Source organism: Sturnus vulgaris, chromosome 11 (assembly GCF_052056855.1).
Source record: "Sturnus vulgaris isolate bStuVul1 chromosome 11, bStuVul1.hap1, whole genome shotgun sequence".
NCBI lineage: Eukaryota > Metazoa > Chordata > Aves > Passeriformes > Sturnidae > Sturnus > Sturnus vulgaris.
In genome coordinates, this window is record NC_142253.1 from 16,838,451 (window position 1) to 16,858,081 (window position 19,631).

At 49.3% G+C, this 19,631-nt stretch overlaps 1 protein-coding gene across 2 annotated transcripts in view; it reads left to right on the plus strand.

Annotated features, from left to right (window-relative positions):
- BSN (bassoon presynaptic cytomatrix protein) overlaps nt 1-19,631 on the plus strand; it is a 65,585-nt gene that overhangs the window by 13,163 nt on the left and 32,791 nt on the right. For both annotated transcript variants that reach the window (XM_088171633.1, XM_014869571.2), the window contains exon 2: nt 9,431-10,261. In XM_088171633.1, the coding sequence (XP_088027759.1) occupies nt 9,431-10,261 (831 nt within the window). The remainder of the gene's footprint in view (nt 1-9,430; nt 10,262-19,631) is intronic.

Sequence of the window (19,631 nt, forward strand, 5' to 3'; positions counted from 1 at the left end):
CAGAGGGTTTTATGGAAGATCAAACCTGCCCTGGGCAGCCTATTCCTCCTTTGGCCGGTGTTTAGTACCCAGTAGGGTGTCTTGGGATCATGGCATCTGCTTGCATTTCTTTTGCTACAGCCATAGATTTGTGTTTCACAGATTGTGTGGCTAGCTGGATTATAAATTATTCATGACAGGCAACTTATCGTGTTTATCTGGAATAATTGAGCAATTAAGTCTGCTTAGGTATGTAAAAAGATTGTGCAGTGGCTTGTCTACAGGCCCTAAATTCTGCAAGAGCATTTGTTACATATTTAATCCAGAATAACAACAACAAGAAAAAAAGAAACGCAGGAGCTACACTCTGCTTTGATGCACTGATCCACTGTGATGTGTTCATTCACACAAGTTTTTTATTCCAGTGGTTTCACTCGTAAATACACACTAGCCCAAGATAAATTAGACTTAAATTGGCCCCTTCAGTCTGGAGAAAGCGTGAGGCCATACCATCAGGTCTGCAGCCCTGTCTCTGAAAACACTTTGGGCTGTTTATGCCAGCACCAGAATTGTTTTTGGTGTTTAAAACCTTCCATCCTAGACACGTGGGTCAGAGGATCACGATCTTTTCCACCCTCATCACTGCTGTGGTACATACTCAGATGTTGATGCTGCCAAGGTAATGCAAAGTTTGGGGGTGAAAGGAGCTTTAAATATTCAAGAGTGTTTAGTTTAGTCCCTGAGCTACAGCCATTATCTCCCATTGCTGTAGTTGTCCAGGAGGATTCCTGAAGGAGCTGGAAGCTCACAAGCAAGCCTACAACAGGGACCACTCAGAGCTGAATAAATGTGAGCCATACAGCAAATGGATGATTTTATTCAGTGTTACTAATAGGAAACTGGGCTGCTTTTAAATTAATCTGTTACAAGTCTATTTACTGGGAGCAGCCTGTGCTCTTTATAGCGTTATAGCTGTGAATTGCATCGCTGCTGCACATGACACCCTGAGGAGCCCTGTGGCCTCATGTATTCCTCTTCTTTGGGCAGGAAGTACCAGGGAATGGAAAGTTTTGAGCTCCTCTGCTCCCTCCCAGGCTGCTATTTTAGTTCTGCAGGAGACAATGAGTGAGAAGGACCGGAGGCTTCTGTTACTCAGGCTGTCCGTCCTTCGGCTGGCGACAGGGCACGGCAGCAGCAGCAGAAAAAGGCAAAGCGAGCCATTAGGCTTTCCTTGGCCGAGAGGGCTCCCGTGGAAGTCCCGCATTACGGAGCGACAGGGACCTGGGGCTGCACTTAGAGCACCTGGGCGTGCAGAGCTGGGGAGGTTCAGGCCCGGGGTGAGCTCTCTGCCATGCTCCCTGCCCGGCCCAGGGAGCAGCATCCTCCCTGCACGTACCGACATCCAAACCTTTCATGCGCTCCTGCGCATGGGGAACAAAGGCTGTCTAAACAGCAGCTAGTGAGGCAGCAAATCGCACAAGAAACCTTCCCTAATGAACTGGAAGGACTTGTCCCTTTGCCTCGGGCGGCTGCACTGCCGGCTTGCTTAGCTAGGCAGTGCCTTGTTTGGCGGGGGACCCGCGCTCCAGGGGGAGCAGACGAGCGGCGCTGGGTCCAGCGCTGTAAAGGTTTCCTCTGCCCATCTGCTCCTCTCTGCCACCGAGGGCAAGCACTGAAGGAGGGGATGCTCTCACTTCCGGAGGAGCTAGCCATGGGGGATGCTGCCGGGGAGCACCGTCCTGCCTGTGACGGCAGATCGAGGTTAGTTGCAAAGCTGTTGGGCGTGCAGTTATTTCCTTTGATCGTTTGCTTCATCCCTGTGTCCGTGGTCGCGTGGTGCAGGGAAAGATGGACTGAGCGGTGAGGTGCAGGAGCTGGAGGTTGTCTTTGAAATTGCAGAGCCTCGTGGGGGTCAGTGCCTCCTGATGCCCTTTGGAGAGAAGAGACGTGCTCAAGTAGCCTGGGGTTGGTTCAGGGAGTGCTAACCAGAGAAAGGAAACTGGTTGAAAAGTGACTCATAGGATGAAATGGCACTGTCTTATTTCACAGCTCGATTCTCTGGACAAACACAGTTTCCCATCTGTTATTTGCAGAGAAGGAGATGAGTTTGGGGGTTGGTTCCTCTCACTCGCCAGTAAGCGAGCAAGTTGATTATTTTCTGGCAAGCATTAACAGGATGATTACTGACGGCTCCAGTGACTTCCCCTTCTGGGCAGGAGTGCCAAGGACTAGATTTTATTTATATTGAGATGTTTGAAGATAAAGATGAGCATAAGGTGGCCTTTTTCACAAGTGACTTGGTGCCTCAGTGACCAATTCCCCTGTCAATTAAGTGCTGAAACACTCCTAATTGCACATTTTCTCTGGAGCCCTGGATTCTCCTCAAACTGTGCTTTAGATTTGGACCAGGAAGCTTCAGCCCACGCTTGCCTGCATGTTTGCATCCGCCTCCTCTCCACCTGGATGCAGGCGTGAATTCTGGTGATGTCTCGACATGCAGCCCGGCCCCGGGCACACAACAGCTCCTGCACCCTGGGCTGCTCATGGTCCTCCCAAGGCATCTCAGGAAACTCCATCTCCCAGTGGTATCTCTCCCCCTCAATGCAGATTCTGGCTGATACACCACATCCCAGCCTCCACGGGATGCTTTGCAGGCTCCTCTTTGCATTTGCATGTGGGCTGTGCACTGATCCAAACAACCAGGTTGCTTTTCCTACCCAAGCACAAGCTTCCACCCTACACAAGCTCCAGGGCAAACTGTCCCTGTGCTGCTGCAGGAGAACTCAGCAACAGGATCACAAAATGATTTAGGTTGGAAGGGACCTTCAAGATAACTCTTTCCAACCCCCTGCTATGGGACACCTTCCAGTAGATAAGATTGCTCAGGGCCCTATCCAACCTTTGCCTTAAACACTTCCAGAGAGGTTTTAGTTCTGCTATAAAGCAAACCCAAAACTTCAGAAAAAGGTTTTATATTGATGTTTGTCATGCACCCTATCAGCCAGTCTGGGATAGTGTAGGAAACCTGATCCACGTGGTACCTTTAGTTTTTTCCATGCATCAGCAGCTCCTCCAGGATTTGCTGAGCTTTCCCTGCTCTCCTGCAGCCATTCCCACCTCCTGCCTTCCCAGCAGTATCCCAGCTCCCCACAACTTGCTGTTCCCTCTGTTCTCTAGCCAAGGGCTGCCTTCTAGCACTCTCTCTTCCCTTGGATCAGGATATTGTTTAATTGCAGAGTACGTAAGTGGCTTTGGCAGATTTCAGTGTGACAATGTGCAACATGAGACGTGCCCCCCAGAGAGCTCTCAGGAGTGGATCCGGGAGGCATGGATGGAAGGGACGTTTTGCTGACTGGCTGATTCTGTGAGACAACAGTTCTTCATGTGCAGGCAGAGCTGCTAAGCTGAAGACACTTAAGGACACTCTGAGGCAGGGCACTGGCAGCTCTCGGGAGAGGCCAGGCTCTTGCAGTGTTCCTCCAGGATAAGCCAGTAGCAGCCATGAATGAAACCTGTCTCCATCCAGCCAGTGATCTTGCTGTTGAGCCTCTCTCTTAGCCTGATTAACACAGTACCTTCATTACCCACTTCCAGCTGGGGTTATTTTTATACTCATACTGGTGCCTGCAAAAGGCAGAGGGAGCTGTGACTGTGGCCTTGGGGTGCATCTGCTGGAGGGTGGCTTCATCTGGGGGGCTCTGGGGAAGGGCCCACTAAGGGCTCTTGGATTTGAAGAGCTGCTGCTGGAGGCACCCTGTCGTGCTCTTCCCAAACACGGTTGGTTTTTTTTCCTCAGGATTTCCAGTTTTTTAGAATTACTAAATACACGTGTTTTCAGCAACTCACAGAAAACCCACGTTCCTTTTCTGTTCTGAATTCCCATGAACCTGGTTTCTGTTTTTTTCAGCTCATTGTACATCTTATCTCATGCCAAAGGATGAGTGTGGGTTGTAGCTTCTGCTGAACAAAGCTCCTTTTCTCTGTCCTGTCCAAAGTGATCACCTTTGGGTGGGATTGATCATGCTGGACTTGAGATGACTTGGGAGCTGTTCTTCCCAGTCTAAAATAATTGTGTGAAACAGGTCAGATGGACCAAGCCCAGAGGCCTCCTCTGACACAAGGGTGTGTACCTAGCAAGGTTTGCCTGCAGTGAGGTCTAAATGGGTAGAGCTGGTGAGGAACCATTCCATCTCAAGTCTCCACAGTCATAAATATGGTAATCTAAATATGGTCTCTCCTTTTTGGTTTTATTATTCTTCTGTAGTAGGATAGTATCCTGGGTGACCTCCAAATGGTCCAAAATAACCAACCCTCAGCAAAGAGAGAATTACTCTTTATTATAATCCTAAATTTTGGCATGAAAATATCTTGGATGTTCAATTGCGATGTTTTTCTGCTTACAATGCTCACTTTAAAGCTTCTGCCCACTGCAAAGGCTGAACTTTATACTTGAGATACTTTTAGAGCTATATTGTCTTATCTCAAGGGAACAAAACAACCTGCACATAACCAGCACTCCCTCACATCTCCTGGTAACATATACTGGGGATGGGCTATTTTCACATAGTCTCCTAAAATAGGTGGTGTTAGAATTACTGCAGGAGCCTTATAGACTCAAGCTGTGTCTATCATTTCAGATCCTTTTAAATGTGTGCTTTTCTTGGTGTTATTCTAGATGGTTTGGAAACCACAGTGCACAGGGATGGATCTTGGTCCCCCTTATGTATCTGCTCTGCAGAGGGTCACAATCCAGCCCAAAATGCTATATTTTATGTGCGTGTGTGTATATATTTATATATATATTCAATTTATAATGTCTAAATCTGCACCAGGCAGAGCCAGCACGTGCTGTGGATATTCCTGCTGCTGCAATTTTAAAAAAGAAAACGCTGATTGGAAAGTTTTCATTCCTAATAGGATTTGCAATTGGTCGGTGCTCACAGGACAGCATTGAGGGGGGAGGCACATCTGGCAGCTGTGGCCCAGCAAGTGCTGCCACTTGCTGACCTACCCATGCATTGGGGAATAATAAGATTTGGAAGGGGGTTTTGAGGAATATTCTGGGGTGTTGGAGGACTCTGTGGTGGGAAAGCTTAAGGCTGGTGGTCATGGGTGTGTTGGGCATTGCATGCAGGCTGAGGCAGGTCAGGTATCAGATACAAACATTCCAAATGTCCAGACAGATGGGATGGTTCAAGCTATCAAAGCTTGTGAGATCAGAACAGGCGTAAAATACCCTATAGATGAAAGGCCTGCAAGCTTTACCTCCTGAGTCTTCTGCTGAGCCCAACAGCATGTGTATAATTTGCTTTAATGGTTAGAAACATCTGCTGTTAAAAGTGATGCTTAATATATTTGGCTTCCACTTCCAGTCATTAGTTCTTTTTATGCCTTTTTCTGCCTAATTAACAACCTTTTAGTACCTGATATTGTTTCTACTGAATGTGCTGCTATATCGTAATCAAGTCACTTCTTAATCCTCTCTTTGATAAACGAAAAAGATCAACCTCTTCAAGTCTCTCATTTCAGACATTTTCTGCATCCCTAGAATCACTCTTACAGATCCGGTCTGTATCTCCTGCAGGGTTTTACTAATCTCCTTAAAATGTCGGTGTGGAACCGTGGAGGGCTCTGGAAGGAGTCCCTTGGTGCTGGAAGAGGAGGCTGAGCCACCTTCCCACTCCTACTCCAGCTCCAAGCTTCCTGCACGGACTGAGCAGAGGTTTGCTAGGCAGCAGAGACTCATCTTCATCGATATTTAAGATACGGGGTGCTGGAACAAGATGATCTTTAAGGTCCCTTCCTACCAAAACCATTCTGATTCTGTGGTTGTACCAAAATCCACTGTGTGTGAGTGGTGCTGCCTGTAGTGAGATGATGAATTCTTGTTGCCCCCAGCTCAGCCAGGTAGCCAGTCTGAAATCCATTTAGCATATTTACTATTCATATTCTATAGTGCTTTTTATTTTTGTCAGCATGTCATACAATACTAGGTCAAAACACCTTTTGGATATCAAGGATATTGCTTCTGTGCATTACTAATATCAGATGTGCAGAGAATAAAATCAGGTTTGCTTTGCCATGACCTATTTTTCCTAAAACCCTGTTAGTGGGAATATTTGTGTGTCCTTCAGTTCTCTGCACTGTCTTTCTGCCCTGGACAGATGTCTGTCTTCCTGTCCCCTTCAGGCCATACCTTTGCCTTCCTCAAGCAGAAGACTCTTCCAGTCTCCTAAAATTTCCTTTTAAAAATGAACATCAGCACACAGCAGTTTTCGTAGTTCTCTTAGAGCTCTTGGATGCAAAATTATTCAGTTCTGCCAGGTTTAAATATCTTGTGGTGCTGGTAGATGTTGTTGAATGTTCTTCTCAATTGCTAATAGGATGGAAATGCTTCATCCTCATAACGAGTGTTATCCTGCTTGTTCCCAAATGTTCCAGGGCAGTGATTACAGCGTGTCCATCATATCTGTCTCATTAGCAGCTCCTCCATCTTCACCCAGTGATGGACCTGCATTCTTTCTAGGAAGAGTCTGGGTGTAAATCTTTACTAATCCAACCCCTGAAACTTTTGATTTGGTGAAGAACTGGGCAAACAGGACACAGAAATAGATGGAACAGGAATATTTCATTGACTTGCATCACCATCCTCTAAATGCCTCTCTTCTAGCTTGCAGATTCATCATGCAGGGGAAAGATGCTTAGAAGACAGTAGAGAGAAACATGGAAAAAGAGTATGAAAAAAATGATTTTTTTCTACTATTTCTTTATCACCCAGGCTTTTCCCTTCTCCATTCTCCTTGGGGGAAGGATCTTTGGCAAGACAACTCAGCCCTTCTTCTTTGCTATCTTCCCTGCAGCATCCTTTAAGTTGTCTTTGATCTGTGTAACCCACACAGAGTGTCATCGGTTGCATCAGTGGAGGCAGGCCAGGCAATTTGTGATAATCCTAACTCAATTTACATTTCAAATGCTTGCTCTGGGAGCTCATACCCCACTGTATTTCCTGCAGCTTTCTCCTGCTCCCCAGGATCAAGTTCCTCAGCAGTTCCTCACCAAGTCATCAAGGGCAATTGGATGCTCCTATCCCATTGAAAACACCCCCTGGCTTTTTCTTATCTGGGTAGTAGGTTCATTGTGAAAAGTGAGAAGGTTACAAATGATCCCATTGTTCTTCAGCCCTGAACTGAGCGAGGTCCTGGTGGACTTGTCCATGACCCATATGCAGCTCCTGTGACCCCGGGACCCAGACACAGTGCCCCCCACTGCCCGGGTTTTCTTGGAGGAGCCTTGGCCAAGGGCAAAGTGGGGAGTGAGTGTGGCACAGGGAGGGAGTGGATCTCCTCTTCCCCCAGTTTTCACCTCACTAAGGGTCTTAAAGTGCGGGTAAGGAGATTATGCAGAGAGGGAAGATTTGAATTTCTTGCATCCTGGGAACAAGAACCTGAATAGAAAGGATTGGTTCTCCCTTAATTTGAGCTGATGGGGATGGTGGGCAAAGCTGATGGGATTTTGGTAGACACTCTCTTGAAATAGAACTGTGGGAAGAAATTCCAGGGGGTGTGAAAGCAAAAATAACGTAAGAAATTCAGGATGTCAGAAGAGAGACGGCAAGACCTAAGAAATTATAAAAACTGAAGTACTATTTTCAGGAACTAAATATAATGTGGCTCCTTTGGAACAGCTTGGAGAAACGATAATGTAGTGCAAAATTGCTGGGGAAAATTGAGGCTGTTTTCTCTCGGCTCCAAGTGGAGGGCTCGAGCAGAGGCTGGTGTAGAGAGTGGCGTGGGAGCTCAGCAAGCACAGGGAAGTCTGGGAAAAGCACAGAGCTGATGTGTAGCCAGGCTTCTAAGATGATGGGGAGAGCTTTGCTGGAGACAATGCCAAGCCTTGGCACCCGGCAGGTGCTGGGTGGAGAAGGGAAGGGGCAGGTGGAGGTTTCATCCACCCCCTTTGAATTTGAACCCATCTTTCCTAGCTGATCTGAATTTCCTCTGTTTTTAAAAGTTCGTTGTTCGAAGGCTGGCCATTAAAAGAACCCTTCTGGGGATGGGACTTCTAAGGAGAGGTTTAGGGCTTATCTGCCTCACCTCTTGAGGACTTGCCATCATGTCCCATCATGAGACCTACAATAACACCCAACTGCATCTCTGCAGGCAGCTCTTGCAAGCAGAAAAAGGTTGGAATGTGACTGTTGCGTGGTTGGAGTTTAGGGGGGAAAAGCCTGTGGCCATGTTATGAATCACCCACACCTCCAACCATAGGACCAAAAGGCCAAGCAGACCTGGAGCAGTGGGACTGGGCAAGGTGATTAATGTCTCTGCAGCAGGGATTAAGCTGAGCCTTAGAGGTGATCTGTAACACGTAACACTGGAATGAAGAGATGGCTTCTGGAATGAAAGGCAGGAAAATCCACACCTTGTGCAGTGGGTGCAGGCTGTAGGATGCCCCTAGAGAGCACAAGGGCCAGGAGCTGTTGAGTGCTGTCCCTGCCAGGCTCTGTGTCTGCTTGTCCTGGGTGTTGCTCCAGTTTTTGGGAATGTTCTGGTCCTTTTTGCAACCTTAGTTGCATATCTTGGAGAGGTCTTTTGCAAGCAGACCTGTCTGTTCTGCTGACTGTGCTGTATATTAATTCTTGTGGAGCTGGTGATTCCTCATATGGAAAGGCTCTATAGCCTCTTTAATTAACTTAATTTAGACATTAGTGTGTCACAAGGAACATCTCTCGTGGGGAAAGTCTTTCGTTTATCACCATTTAGCCAGAGAACTGTTCTATTTTTCATTTGCATGCAAAAGTTCATCATGGTGAGAGTGTAAATTAACCCTTTGGTCCCCAGCCTGCACTTTGCCTTCCTGGAAGTGCAGATGCATTGTGCAAGGAGCAGCACTCTTTGCAGTCCCTTATAGCATTCCAGAGCCAAATTTTGAGGTGGGATATCACAACCACTGCACTGGTTCCAGAAGATGCATCTCTGCTAGCCCCAGGGAAGCACTGAGCGTGGCACAGTGATGTTTCCTCATTTGACCTTGGCTATTCTCTTTGGTATCTCTGGTCACAAAGCAGGAAGGAAAAAATGGGCTTTGGGGAGTTGGGAGTTTGGGAGCTATGAGCCCTCGAAGAGGCCTCTCTTCCCCCAGGAGAGGCAGAACCTCATGGCAAGCAGTCACTTCACAGCAGAAGCCTTGGAAGCAGACCAAGGCTAATTAAAGCAGGCGTTCACGCCGGCGTGCTGAGCCGTGGGTACCTGTGACAGATGGGGGCTGCTTGCCCTGACTGCGAGGTACTGCTAGTGAAGAACACGGTACCAAAATGTTTTTCAGGGACTGATGGCTGGTTCCTGTTGCTATGTGGGGTCTGTCTGGGGGGAGGTAAGGGTGTGCTGGGGCTGCCTGCAAGCAGCTGTACCTGCCCATCACTCAGTGTCCATGTCCTCTCCTTGTGTCACAGGTGAAGGAATGGCTGTGCTTGAACTGCCAGATGCAGCGGGCGCTGGGGATGGACATGACCACCGCTCCTCGCTCCAAGAGCCAGCAGCAGCTGCACTCCCCTTCGCCCTCCCCCTCCCAGTCCCCAGCCAAGCACCCTCAACCCCCGGCTGCAGATAAGACCCCATCAGCCCCCCGCCCCCTGCCACAAGAGCAACCCAAACCTCAGCCCGCAACGCCGCAGAGGGAACCGCACGGACAAGGACAGCCAAAACCTCAGGAGGCGCCCAGGTCCTCCCCGCAGCATCAGCCCAGGTCCTCCCCGCAGCATCAGCCCAGGTCCTCCCCGCAGCATCAGCAAGCCAAGCCTTCCCCTTCTGAGCAGAGAAAGACGCTGGGAGATGCGGGGGCGAAGCCTGCTGCCCCGGCCCCCGGGGCTGGAGCACCAGAGCAGCCCCAGGAGGGGCTCACAGGGAAGCTCTTTGGTTTCGGGGCATCCCTCCTGACCCAGGCCAGCACGCTCATGTCTGTCCAGCCAGAGGCCCCTGCTCCGAGCCAGCCGTCTCCTGGTAAAGTGCCTCCAAAAATTGTCTTCAGCGATGCCAGCAAAGAGGCTGGTCCCAAAGCCCCAGGGGCACAGGGCCGGGCTGGTGCCGCGCCGGCGGCCAAGCCGGGCAAACCGGAGCAGGGTGTCAAGCCAAAGGAAGTGCCGAAAGCAAGGGTCTCGTGCCCCCTCTGCAAGGCGGAGATCAACGTGGGCTCCACTGAGCCCCCCAACTACAACACCTGCACAACCTGCCGGCAGCAGGTCTGCAACATGTGTGGCTTCAACCCCACGCCTCACCTCGTGGAGGTAAGGGGGTTGGTGGGGGCGGGCGTCTTCTGATCCAAGGGTGTGTGCTCTCTCCTTGTTTAAAATGGAGAAAAGGTGGGGTGCTTGCTTTCAAAGGTCTATAAAAAAGCCTTTAAGAAGCTGCTGAAGCTAAGTTCCTCCTGGGGCAAGCTGCAGGGCTGGAGTCCATGGTTCTCCACCTCTTGGCAAAGACATGCATTTCATGTGTGTACACTGATGTCGTGGTGGTTTCATGCAAGGAACAGAGCAAGGCATGGCTGTCGTTAAGGGCACCCCCAGCAGTGCCCACTGCTCCCCAAAGGTGTCCAAGGGTGAGGTCATGCAAGTGCCAGTCACCAGCTAGCATCCTCCTCCTGTTGCTGTGGATGGAGGCCCTGGCCAGACTGGAGATGAGGCTAATGAGGGATGTTCTGCAGCTCCTGCATTCTCGAATGGTGAGGCTGCAAGGAAGATGATACAGGGAAAGAAAGTGTCAGGGCTTCAGCAAGAGGAGCCTGGATGCAGGACAGTGGAATGGGCTGAGCATGAGGTGGATGTGGGAATGCCCAGTGTTGTTTGGATGTGAATTGGGTGTGCATTCTGCAGCCTGCTGAGATGGAGTGCAAGGAGAGGAGAATGGAGGCTGAGATGGTCTGAAATCCACCCAATCTCACCTGTTATAGTCTTGAATTGTTGTAATGCCCATACAGGTCATCTTCCAAGCACCAAAAAAGCACCTTAGCCAATTCTAGCCACTGGTGCCTAGAGAGGAGAGTGGTGCCATTGGTTCAGCTGGAGCATCTTCCTACTCCTTCCATCTTTTTGGAAGCTAGGAGGGACATCTTCCAGGCATTTCACCCCCTCCTGTACAAGTGATTTGAGACCCTGGCCAGAGGAGGCCCAGGACTTGCTCCTAAAAGTGCTGCATCTCGCAGACAGTTAAGACACAGAATTGATAACATCAGCACATGGAGAAGTTAATGGGAACTTGAAATGACCAGAAGTAGGATTGCTAATCTTGGCTCTGTTCCATTGCAGATAATTACATTTTATGTTCCTAGCTCCTCCCTACCGTTTCAATTACACCCAGTAATTTTCTGTTCTTCCTGAAGCTGCTGCTGCCGCTCATGGTCACGTTGGTGGTGGAGGAGATGCTCTCCCACAGTGTTTGTGGAAGTGCAAACCCCCCAAATGGCCATCTCAGTGTACACATTGCTGTTTTCAGTGACTATGAAAACACTGAAAACTGCTCCTGCTGTTGCTCCCACCACCGCCTCCGCCCTGCCCGGGGGCTTGAGTGAGGAAAGCTGTCCAAGTGTTTGTTCTTTGGGTAGGGCTGAGCCCCGTGTTGGCATGCCCCTGGGCAGCAATGTGTTCCCAGGCTTCAGAGAGCTTATGGAGTGGTGAAAAGGCTTTAACGCTCGCTGGCAACCCGGCTGCTAATTAATTAATTAGAGAATTAATTTGGGGTTGGTTTGTAGCCAGTAACGTGGTGATCTCTGCATGTACCAGAGAAAGGTGAGCTCTCCTCAGCCCTTGTCTCCAGGGTCACTAGCTGACACCTGGGATTAAATTTCAGATTTTGAAGGCTGGACTCTGCCCAGGTTCCCTCAGCTCTTGAGCAAATGCCTTCAGACACCCTTGGCAAACCCACCCTGTCGTGTATGCTCCTCTTAGTGTTTCTTGCTGCAGCTCATCCCTGCAACATCCACGAGCCTTCACAAAGAGTGAAGACCCACAGCAAGGTCTTACCCAGGCATTGTGCTGTCATGGGTTTTGTTTCCCTTTACACTGAACCTTTGTCCAGACATATCCCAACCATGGTTGGGTTGGTTTATGGGATTTATTTTTATAAGAGTTGAGGAAGAAATGCAACACTTGTGGATGTTTTTAACAAAAATTTTGCGAGGAAAGGAAAGCGTCACAAGGTCTGTTAACGTGGTTGAGCTTTAGGTTTGCTTGATCTTCTGGGAAAATTGCTCTGTGGTCTGATCTCTTTTTGCCTGCAGCTCACATGGGCTTGTCCCAAGCCCTGAGGTTCATGCAAATACCAGAACTCACTCTTTGAAGTAGTGAGGCTTGATCCATTAATTGCTTGATGAATTAGGGCCTTGGCTATAAGCTGCCCTTGGAAGTTGTGTGAAAACTAATGAGGGATTTGATTCCGAGTCTGGTAAGTGCAGAGGAGCACAAAATATGGGTGAGATTGGCAGCAGGCTCTGTACACACCCCTGGAGCCTGGGCAAGGCTTCTCTCTGGCCCCAAAAAGCATCAGTCGCAGGGAGGGAGAGGGCATGGCCCACAGTGACCTGGTTTTTGGAGGAAGGATGGAGTTTTGCAGGAAAATAGTGCTAAAACCATGTGTTTCCTGCAAATAAAGTTGTATTGTCACTTCCAGAAAGTGAGGAAGGCCATTGCCCCTATTTGCAACCCCCTAAAACTTCTTATTTCCCTGGAAAGATGTGTTATTATACCCATGGTATTTTCATTCCCATCCCACTCCTGATCTAAAGATGGAGTCGGAGGCTCTGTGTCCCTGCTGTCCCCTCCCACCCTCTGCAGCTGCCTGGGGAGGTATCCAAGGAGCTGCCTCCTCCCCAGCACTCTGTTCAGCCAAGTGCACTCAAACTACCAAAAGAGGATAAAATACTAAAAGTGCTGGTTTTCTGTGAACTCACTGGCTGAGCTGCATAGGTGCTGAGCCACCCAAAGAAAAGGGTAACTTGTGCTTCTCTTATTGTCCTTGCACCACTGCAGACTGATGCTTATGCAAATGAAGGATGCTTCAAGAGTATCATGAGAAGCTGGGTCGTGCCTCTGAGCCCAGAGTTTCCACAAGATCTGCTAGCAAGACTGGCTTTCCTCTGGCTTTGGGTCTTGGTGGGCATGATCAGAAGGTGCTGGTGAGGACAGGAAGCCTAGGGCATGTGAAGACTTTAGGGATAAGGGTGGCATTTTGGCAGTTCCCCAGGAGAAGTGTGTGAACTGTGGTGGCCCATGGCTCTGGAAGCTGTGGGTAACCAGCAGAGGAATCCCAAAAGCATGCCTGACTTCCATTTCCTCAGCATAATACACATTATACCCAGCTTTAAAAAAGTTGTTTATGTGAAATACCAGGAGTACAGGTGCCTGGAGCTTCCTCCCACCTCCTCACACCTCCTCCAGGAGCTGCATCCTGGGAGCAGTACAATGAGATGTTCTCAAGCCAGAGCTGACACTTTGGGACTCTCCCAAATTCCCTACAGCCTCAGCCTGACACTGAGGGAAGAGGTTTCTGTAGCAGGAAGACCAAGTGCTGGGTCATTTCACTGGGGACATAGGAAATCTCTCCTGTTTATGGCAATCTGCTGAGGGAACAAGTGATCTGGCAAGAGCTGGCTTGCAGTGTGATTGCCCTTGTGCTTGCATGATGCTCTCCCAGTAACCCCAGTTGACCCCAATTGACTCCAGGGGTTTTGTATTAAGGAACAAATGAACTATGCATGTTGTGTTACTAAATAAACATGGCAGGATGCCCCTTTGCCTAATTAACCAGCCTGAAACAGGAGCAGTGAAAGTTTCATTGCAGAGCACTGCTGATTCCCAGATGCCAGGCTGTGACCTCCAGTGGGCACCTGACCCTCAGGAGGATCCTCTTACTGATTTGTGGGACTCGCCATACCCTGTCTAGATCCTAAAACTGCTTTTTTTTTTCCCCCTTGATTTCCCCATGCATTATAAAAAGCCTCCTTTTTTTATAGCACTTGTGTAGTCATAGGTGGTGCTGCTGCATTGCCCTGTCTGATCTCACCAGTTTATGCTGTTGGATTCCTTATTACATGCATTATAGGCATATATAATATAGTATATGCCTGTCATATGTCAGTGAGACACAGGGACAGGTTTCCTAGAGAAGTTGTAGAATTCCCATCCCTGGAAGGGCTCAAGGCCAGGTTGGATGGGGCTTTGAGTAACATGGTCCAGTGGATGGCATCCCTGCACATGGTAGGGGGATGGAATGAGATGAGCTTTGACATCCCTTCAAATCTGGAATTCTTTGATTATCCTGGATGTGGTATCACAGGATGCAGGAGCAGTGTTTGTCTGAGCCCTTCATGGGACATGTTCCCCTTCTGCTGCTCCCCCTGTACCTGCAGCCAGGTACAATCCAGCCCGTTCCCATGGATTTCTTGCAAAGAGTTTGTGAATCACTGTATCAAATTCTGTCTGGAAAGCCCCGGACCTTTCTTTTCATCACGATCCAAGAGCTCCCGCTGGATCAAATTGGTCTCTGAGCAGAACAGCTCCGCAGGGTGGGATACTGCACTGCCCAGGTTTGAAATGCTGATGCTGAGGATGGGGCTGACCTGCTCTACTTGCAGAAGCAGCCGCGGCAGCTCCTGTGCTCGGCTGCAGGGAGGAATGCCTGGGAAAAGGGACTTGAGTGAGATGAAAAAAGCTCCGTGAGATCAGCCTTGGTGCAGAACAGGGTGTCGCTGCTGGCAGCCGGAGCATGGTTTAGAGGAGGGGAGCCGAGGAAAGGGTTTGTGCCAAAATTATTTTGGTGTCAGCACATAGGTTTCAGAGAAGAGCTGAAAAGAGAGCAGGGAGGAGCGTCGGGCTCCTGCTTCACCTGCCTGTGTTCAGCTCCCTGCCCCCTTCCCAAGGGTCCCTGCTCTCGCTGGGAATGTAATTAGCTCCTAGGCAAAGAGGATTAGTGGGGTTAAGAGAGCCTCCAGCTCAGCACTGTCCTGGGGTGGAAATCCCAGCCCCTGTCTGGCGTCTGGGGCCATTCCCCCCTCCTTCCAAGGCAGAAAAGCAGGATATATGTGCCTTAAGAAGAACCTGCCTCCTGCTCTCAGGGGCACAGGTGTCTGTGCTGGGGATCCATCTCGGAGAGCCCTTATGTCCTTCATGGCATGACCAGAAATGCTTCCCAAAGAGCCACCTGCCTTCGTAGGGTGACAGGGAGGGTGGAACACAAGCAAGGACAGGGGCTTAAATCCAGGCATCATCTTTCCATAGGAATCCAGGTCCTTTTATTGTCCTGTTGTTCCTACCAGGCTCAAAGGGCAGCAGCGACATGCTCTGCAGCTCCTGATGGAGCAGGGAGCAGCTGTTGTCAGTCACCCTTTTGAGGCTGTTTGCTCTGAGTGTCCTGCAATGACAGCTTGGCAGTGTCCCTGGAGCTCAGATGGGCGCTAGGATGGCCCAGTCCCCTTTCCAGGGACAAGAGGAAGAGCAAAGTGCCACTCTTGAAAGGTGGGCAGGCGGTTGGACCCTTGAGTTTTCTGCAGGAGAAAGAGGTAGCCAGAGATGCAGGCCACAGGGTGCAGCAATTGCTGGGTTTCTCCTAGATTTTTGTGCAGAAATCATGATTTTAAACAATACCCCGGCCCTGAGGGTATGAATATTTGGGTCAGTCACATAAACTTAAGTCAAATTGAGAGCTCTGCATAGTAGGGCGGCACAAGAGAAGAAGGCGGTTTCGCTGGCCTGAGCCCTCAAATCTTGTTAAAGGCTGGTAATTAACAGCTCGCTGTGACTCAGGAGTTTTCTGTGCTGCTGAACCTGCTGTAATTAAGCTGGTTCCTGCTGCTGGGCTGGGCAGCACTGGGCTCCCCAACAGCTCCTGCTGGAGTGGGGCTGGGGTCTTTGTAACCTTGGAGGCAAGTCTGAATTAGGAGTGGGGTCCCACCTAATGGGTGATGAGCAGTATCTGTGGGTGGTCCACTCATGCAATCCATGTTTCTGTGCTGGACCTCACTGCTGGATTTTCTACAGAACCGCATTAGATGTTAGCACTGTGCTGCTGGCTCTTGTCTTCTACTGGTTCTGGTTTTGGAACTTCTGGGGCTGCTCCACACACTGGAGTTTGCCTCTCTGTGGCTGTTCTCAGCTTCTGGCCACTTAAAAATTATCTTAAGAACTGCTGTCCTTTTCTTTAATCAGTAAAAACGCCCAGACCTCCAGGTTCCTTTCTTGTTTTAGCTGCAATTATATTATTAAGGGACAAATGTCAGCTGTATGTAGACCCTGCTGATTCATACTTCTGAGGCAACCTCTGCCCACACTGCAGATTGTTTTCAATGGTTCATAAAACCAAACAATATTTTTAGAGGGGTGACAGTGGCTGAGCAAAGTAGGGGATTTCTGCCTTCTAAATGAAGATATATTTGAAGTGAACCATGCTTCCCCGATGCTGGGCTGGTTTTCCAGAGCACATTTGCTGTGCCCTAGGACTTGGAGCCACTGCCTGTTGTATTGCTGTGCTCCTGGGCTAGCAAGCTGCTAGGGCCAGCAGTGCCAAGGTGTCTCCAAAGCTGTCTTGCTGGGAAGTGAGTGGATGTGTCAGGATCAAAGCCTGAGTGCTCACTGTGGTTCAGGCAGTTAAAGGATTTGGGCTTACAACAGGGAGCCCTTTGGCTTTGGGGAGGTCAGTATTGCTTCTGGGCCAGCCCATGGTGCTGGAGGTGAGGTGGCAGCAGGACAGACATGATACCTGAGTCTCCACTGCAGATGTCCTTCTCAATAGTCTGTAAGAGCTCTTGGAGTCACCATCTTTCTGCTGGTTCTGCTTTAATTGGTTCATCCATGTGGAATTGATCATGGTGTTTCCTAGAAAGTGACAAGGAAAAATTTGGGGAAATGCTTTTTGCCCATGTAACACGAATAGGTCTTCATGGCTGCTCTTCTCCCCAGCTGAGCTTTGACAGCTTTTCCCAGAAAATGCTTATTTTGGTAGGTATTGCAGATCTGCTTCTCGGTGGTGGTGATATTCTCTCTATGAAACTTCCACATCCTTCAGAGAGTCGCTGAAGCCATCCTCAAGCAGAAAGACAGGGACAGTGACCTTGCAGTGGGTACATGGACACAAACTTACTGGGCCATCACTGCAAGGACATTGGATATTCTCACCAGTTGGGTGCCATCAATATTAAAATTCACCAACATGGGAAGGGCCTGAGTAACTTTCCATCACCCGACTGAGCTTTCACAGTTTGGAACAGCTCCGGGGAATGCTGAGAGAAGATCAATAACTGCCCTAATGCACCTTGTTAGAGACTTTGTTAACCTTGAGAAGCTTTGAAAAGAGTTACTGTTGTGCACATGAAAGGTTAAAGGCAGCAAAAATAGGCAAAGTAGAAGCACAGAGAGGAAGCAGGACAAGCTAAAGCTGCCATAGCGTTTTGTAGATTTCAGAAAGGGTTGAAAGGGTTTCATATATATATATGTACTGGAGAGCAAAAAAAAAAAACAGTTCATTCACAAAATTCAGGTCACCTGGTTCTAGCACAGGGTTTTCTGCCTTTGCTGTTCAAGTCAGACCCAGCAGCCATTCCTAGTGGGGCAGCCCGGGAACTCTGTGCCTTGAGAAGCTTTGTTCCTCTCTGCTGCTTTGGGCAGCTGATGTCCACGGCAGCACCAACCCAGAGATGTCCTCTTAGCTCCCCAGATGAGTCCCCCTCACAGGGAGCTGGTGCAGACCTCAGTGGACACCTCACTCAGGCACACTGCTGGCATGGGGGAGAAGTGAGGGGGTTCCTTTGTCATCCTCCTAATGCTGTGTCAGGTGCAGTAAAAAGCAGGAGATGATGGAGGAAGGCAATGGTATAGAGGAGGCATGGAGCTCTCAGGGGAATGGGGACAGCCTGGACACTCATTCCTGTTCCTGCTGTGCCTTGCATTGAACAATGAGTGTCTGAAGAAGTTCAGATTCAGTCCCCAGTGCAGGAATTGGTACCCATCATTAGCAGGTTATTGCCATCTCTACCCTGGGAGACAAAGTGCTTGGATCAGAGGAGTCTGGATCACATTTGGTTCATGTTTGTGATGGTCAGCTTTATGAGATGGCTTTTTGGGGTCTGGTGGGACATGGCAGCGCTGACCTCTGAGTCCAGGTTTCTTGGTGGAGTGTGTGGGCTCCTCTATCCTAGACCTCTCCCTTGCCCACAGCAGGAGCTGCTCGTGGAGGTGATGGCAAAGGGTGTGTGAGGGGTGGGATTGGAAGGAACCTTTGGAGCAGCATGCTCTGAGGAGCACTGTGGGGGCTGGTGGTTCCTGAGCAGGTACCAGCAGCAGATGATGAGGATGGTGGGACCAACTAAATCAGAGTCTTGGTCTAAAGCTGTGATGGGCAAACAGAGAAACAGCTCTTTTAGTGGGAGAGGATTTGGCTGTTCGGCTCCTATTTCCACCCTTGAGAGCAGCCACAGCTTATCCTGATGGGCTCACAGACCATTATACAACCTGTGTCTTTCTCCTTTCTATTTTTTTTAATAACATGCCACGTTAGTGCTTTATTTGGGAACATATTGGGACACTTAATCGAGCGTTTAATTGGCTTTGTAACAGTGGATTTCTGAGTGGGCTGAGGAGGAGGCAGCTTTAGGACTGGGCTGCAGTGGAGATGCTCAATTTTCCAGCTGCGATGGGAGCATCTCAGACTCAGTTTGCTGGTGTTGATCCACTTACCAAAGCACCATCGTTTTCCTATTGAGCCCAGTGGCATTTTGCAGTTGTGTCCTGCAGCCTTTAGGATCTGTGAAGATCTGTGGAACAAAATGAGAGCAAGGAGAGGGGCTGCCAACAGTGAAGCGTGTGTCCATGCTGGGACACAATCCAACTGGAATGCTGATGATGGGATGTGATTGTTGGGAATGAGTTTTGCTAGCTCAGCAATCTTATGTTGATTCCTTTCTTGCCACGGTAAAGTCCATGGGCAGGACAAGCCCATGTGGGCAGCTTGGGCACTGGAAGGACATTGGTGCTGTGCTGCTGAAAAAAGCACCAGCCTCTATCACAGTGTGTGCTGTTGAAGGCTGTGTCCTTCTGTAAGGATCAGCAGGATCTGAAAGACAGTTTGTGGTGTCTACAAGTCAGGAAATGCAGGGATTCACCCTGTTTTAATGGTGTTCTACATAACATGTAGTTCAGGATTCAGCCCTTGCTGTGTGCTGGGATGCCCTGTTTTCCCAACTACACCTGTACTGGGGTGAGCCATGCAAGGTAAACACTAAGATCCCATCTCCCAAGGAGTACACTGGGTTTTGGAGAAAACACTCCTGGGCAAGGGAAGAAATGACATTTATTTCTATGGAAAGAAATGGCATTACTGGTGTGGTTAAAAATTACTGCTTGAGGGGTGGCCAGCTGAGTGTTCCTGTTTTTCCTCCATTAAATCACAGGATCACAGAATGGAAGGAATCTTAAAGCCCATCTGGTTCCAATCCCCCTACCATGGCAGGGATGATCAGGTTGCTGGTGGGGTTTTGCTGGGGGGACATGAACTTGTCCCATCAGGTGGCACTGCCAGGAGATGTAGGATGGGGAGCTGGGCCCTCACCATCATCCCTCTCCACAAGTTTCCCTTCTTTGCAGCATAAACTCTGTGAAGCAAAGTCTTTCTCTG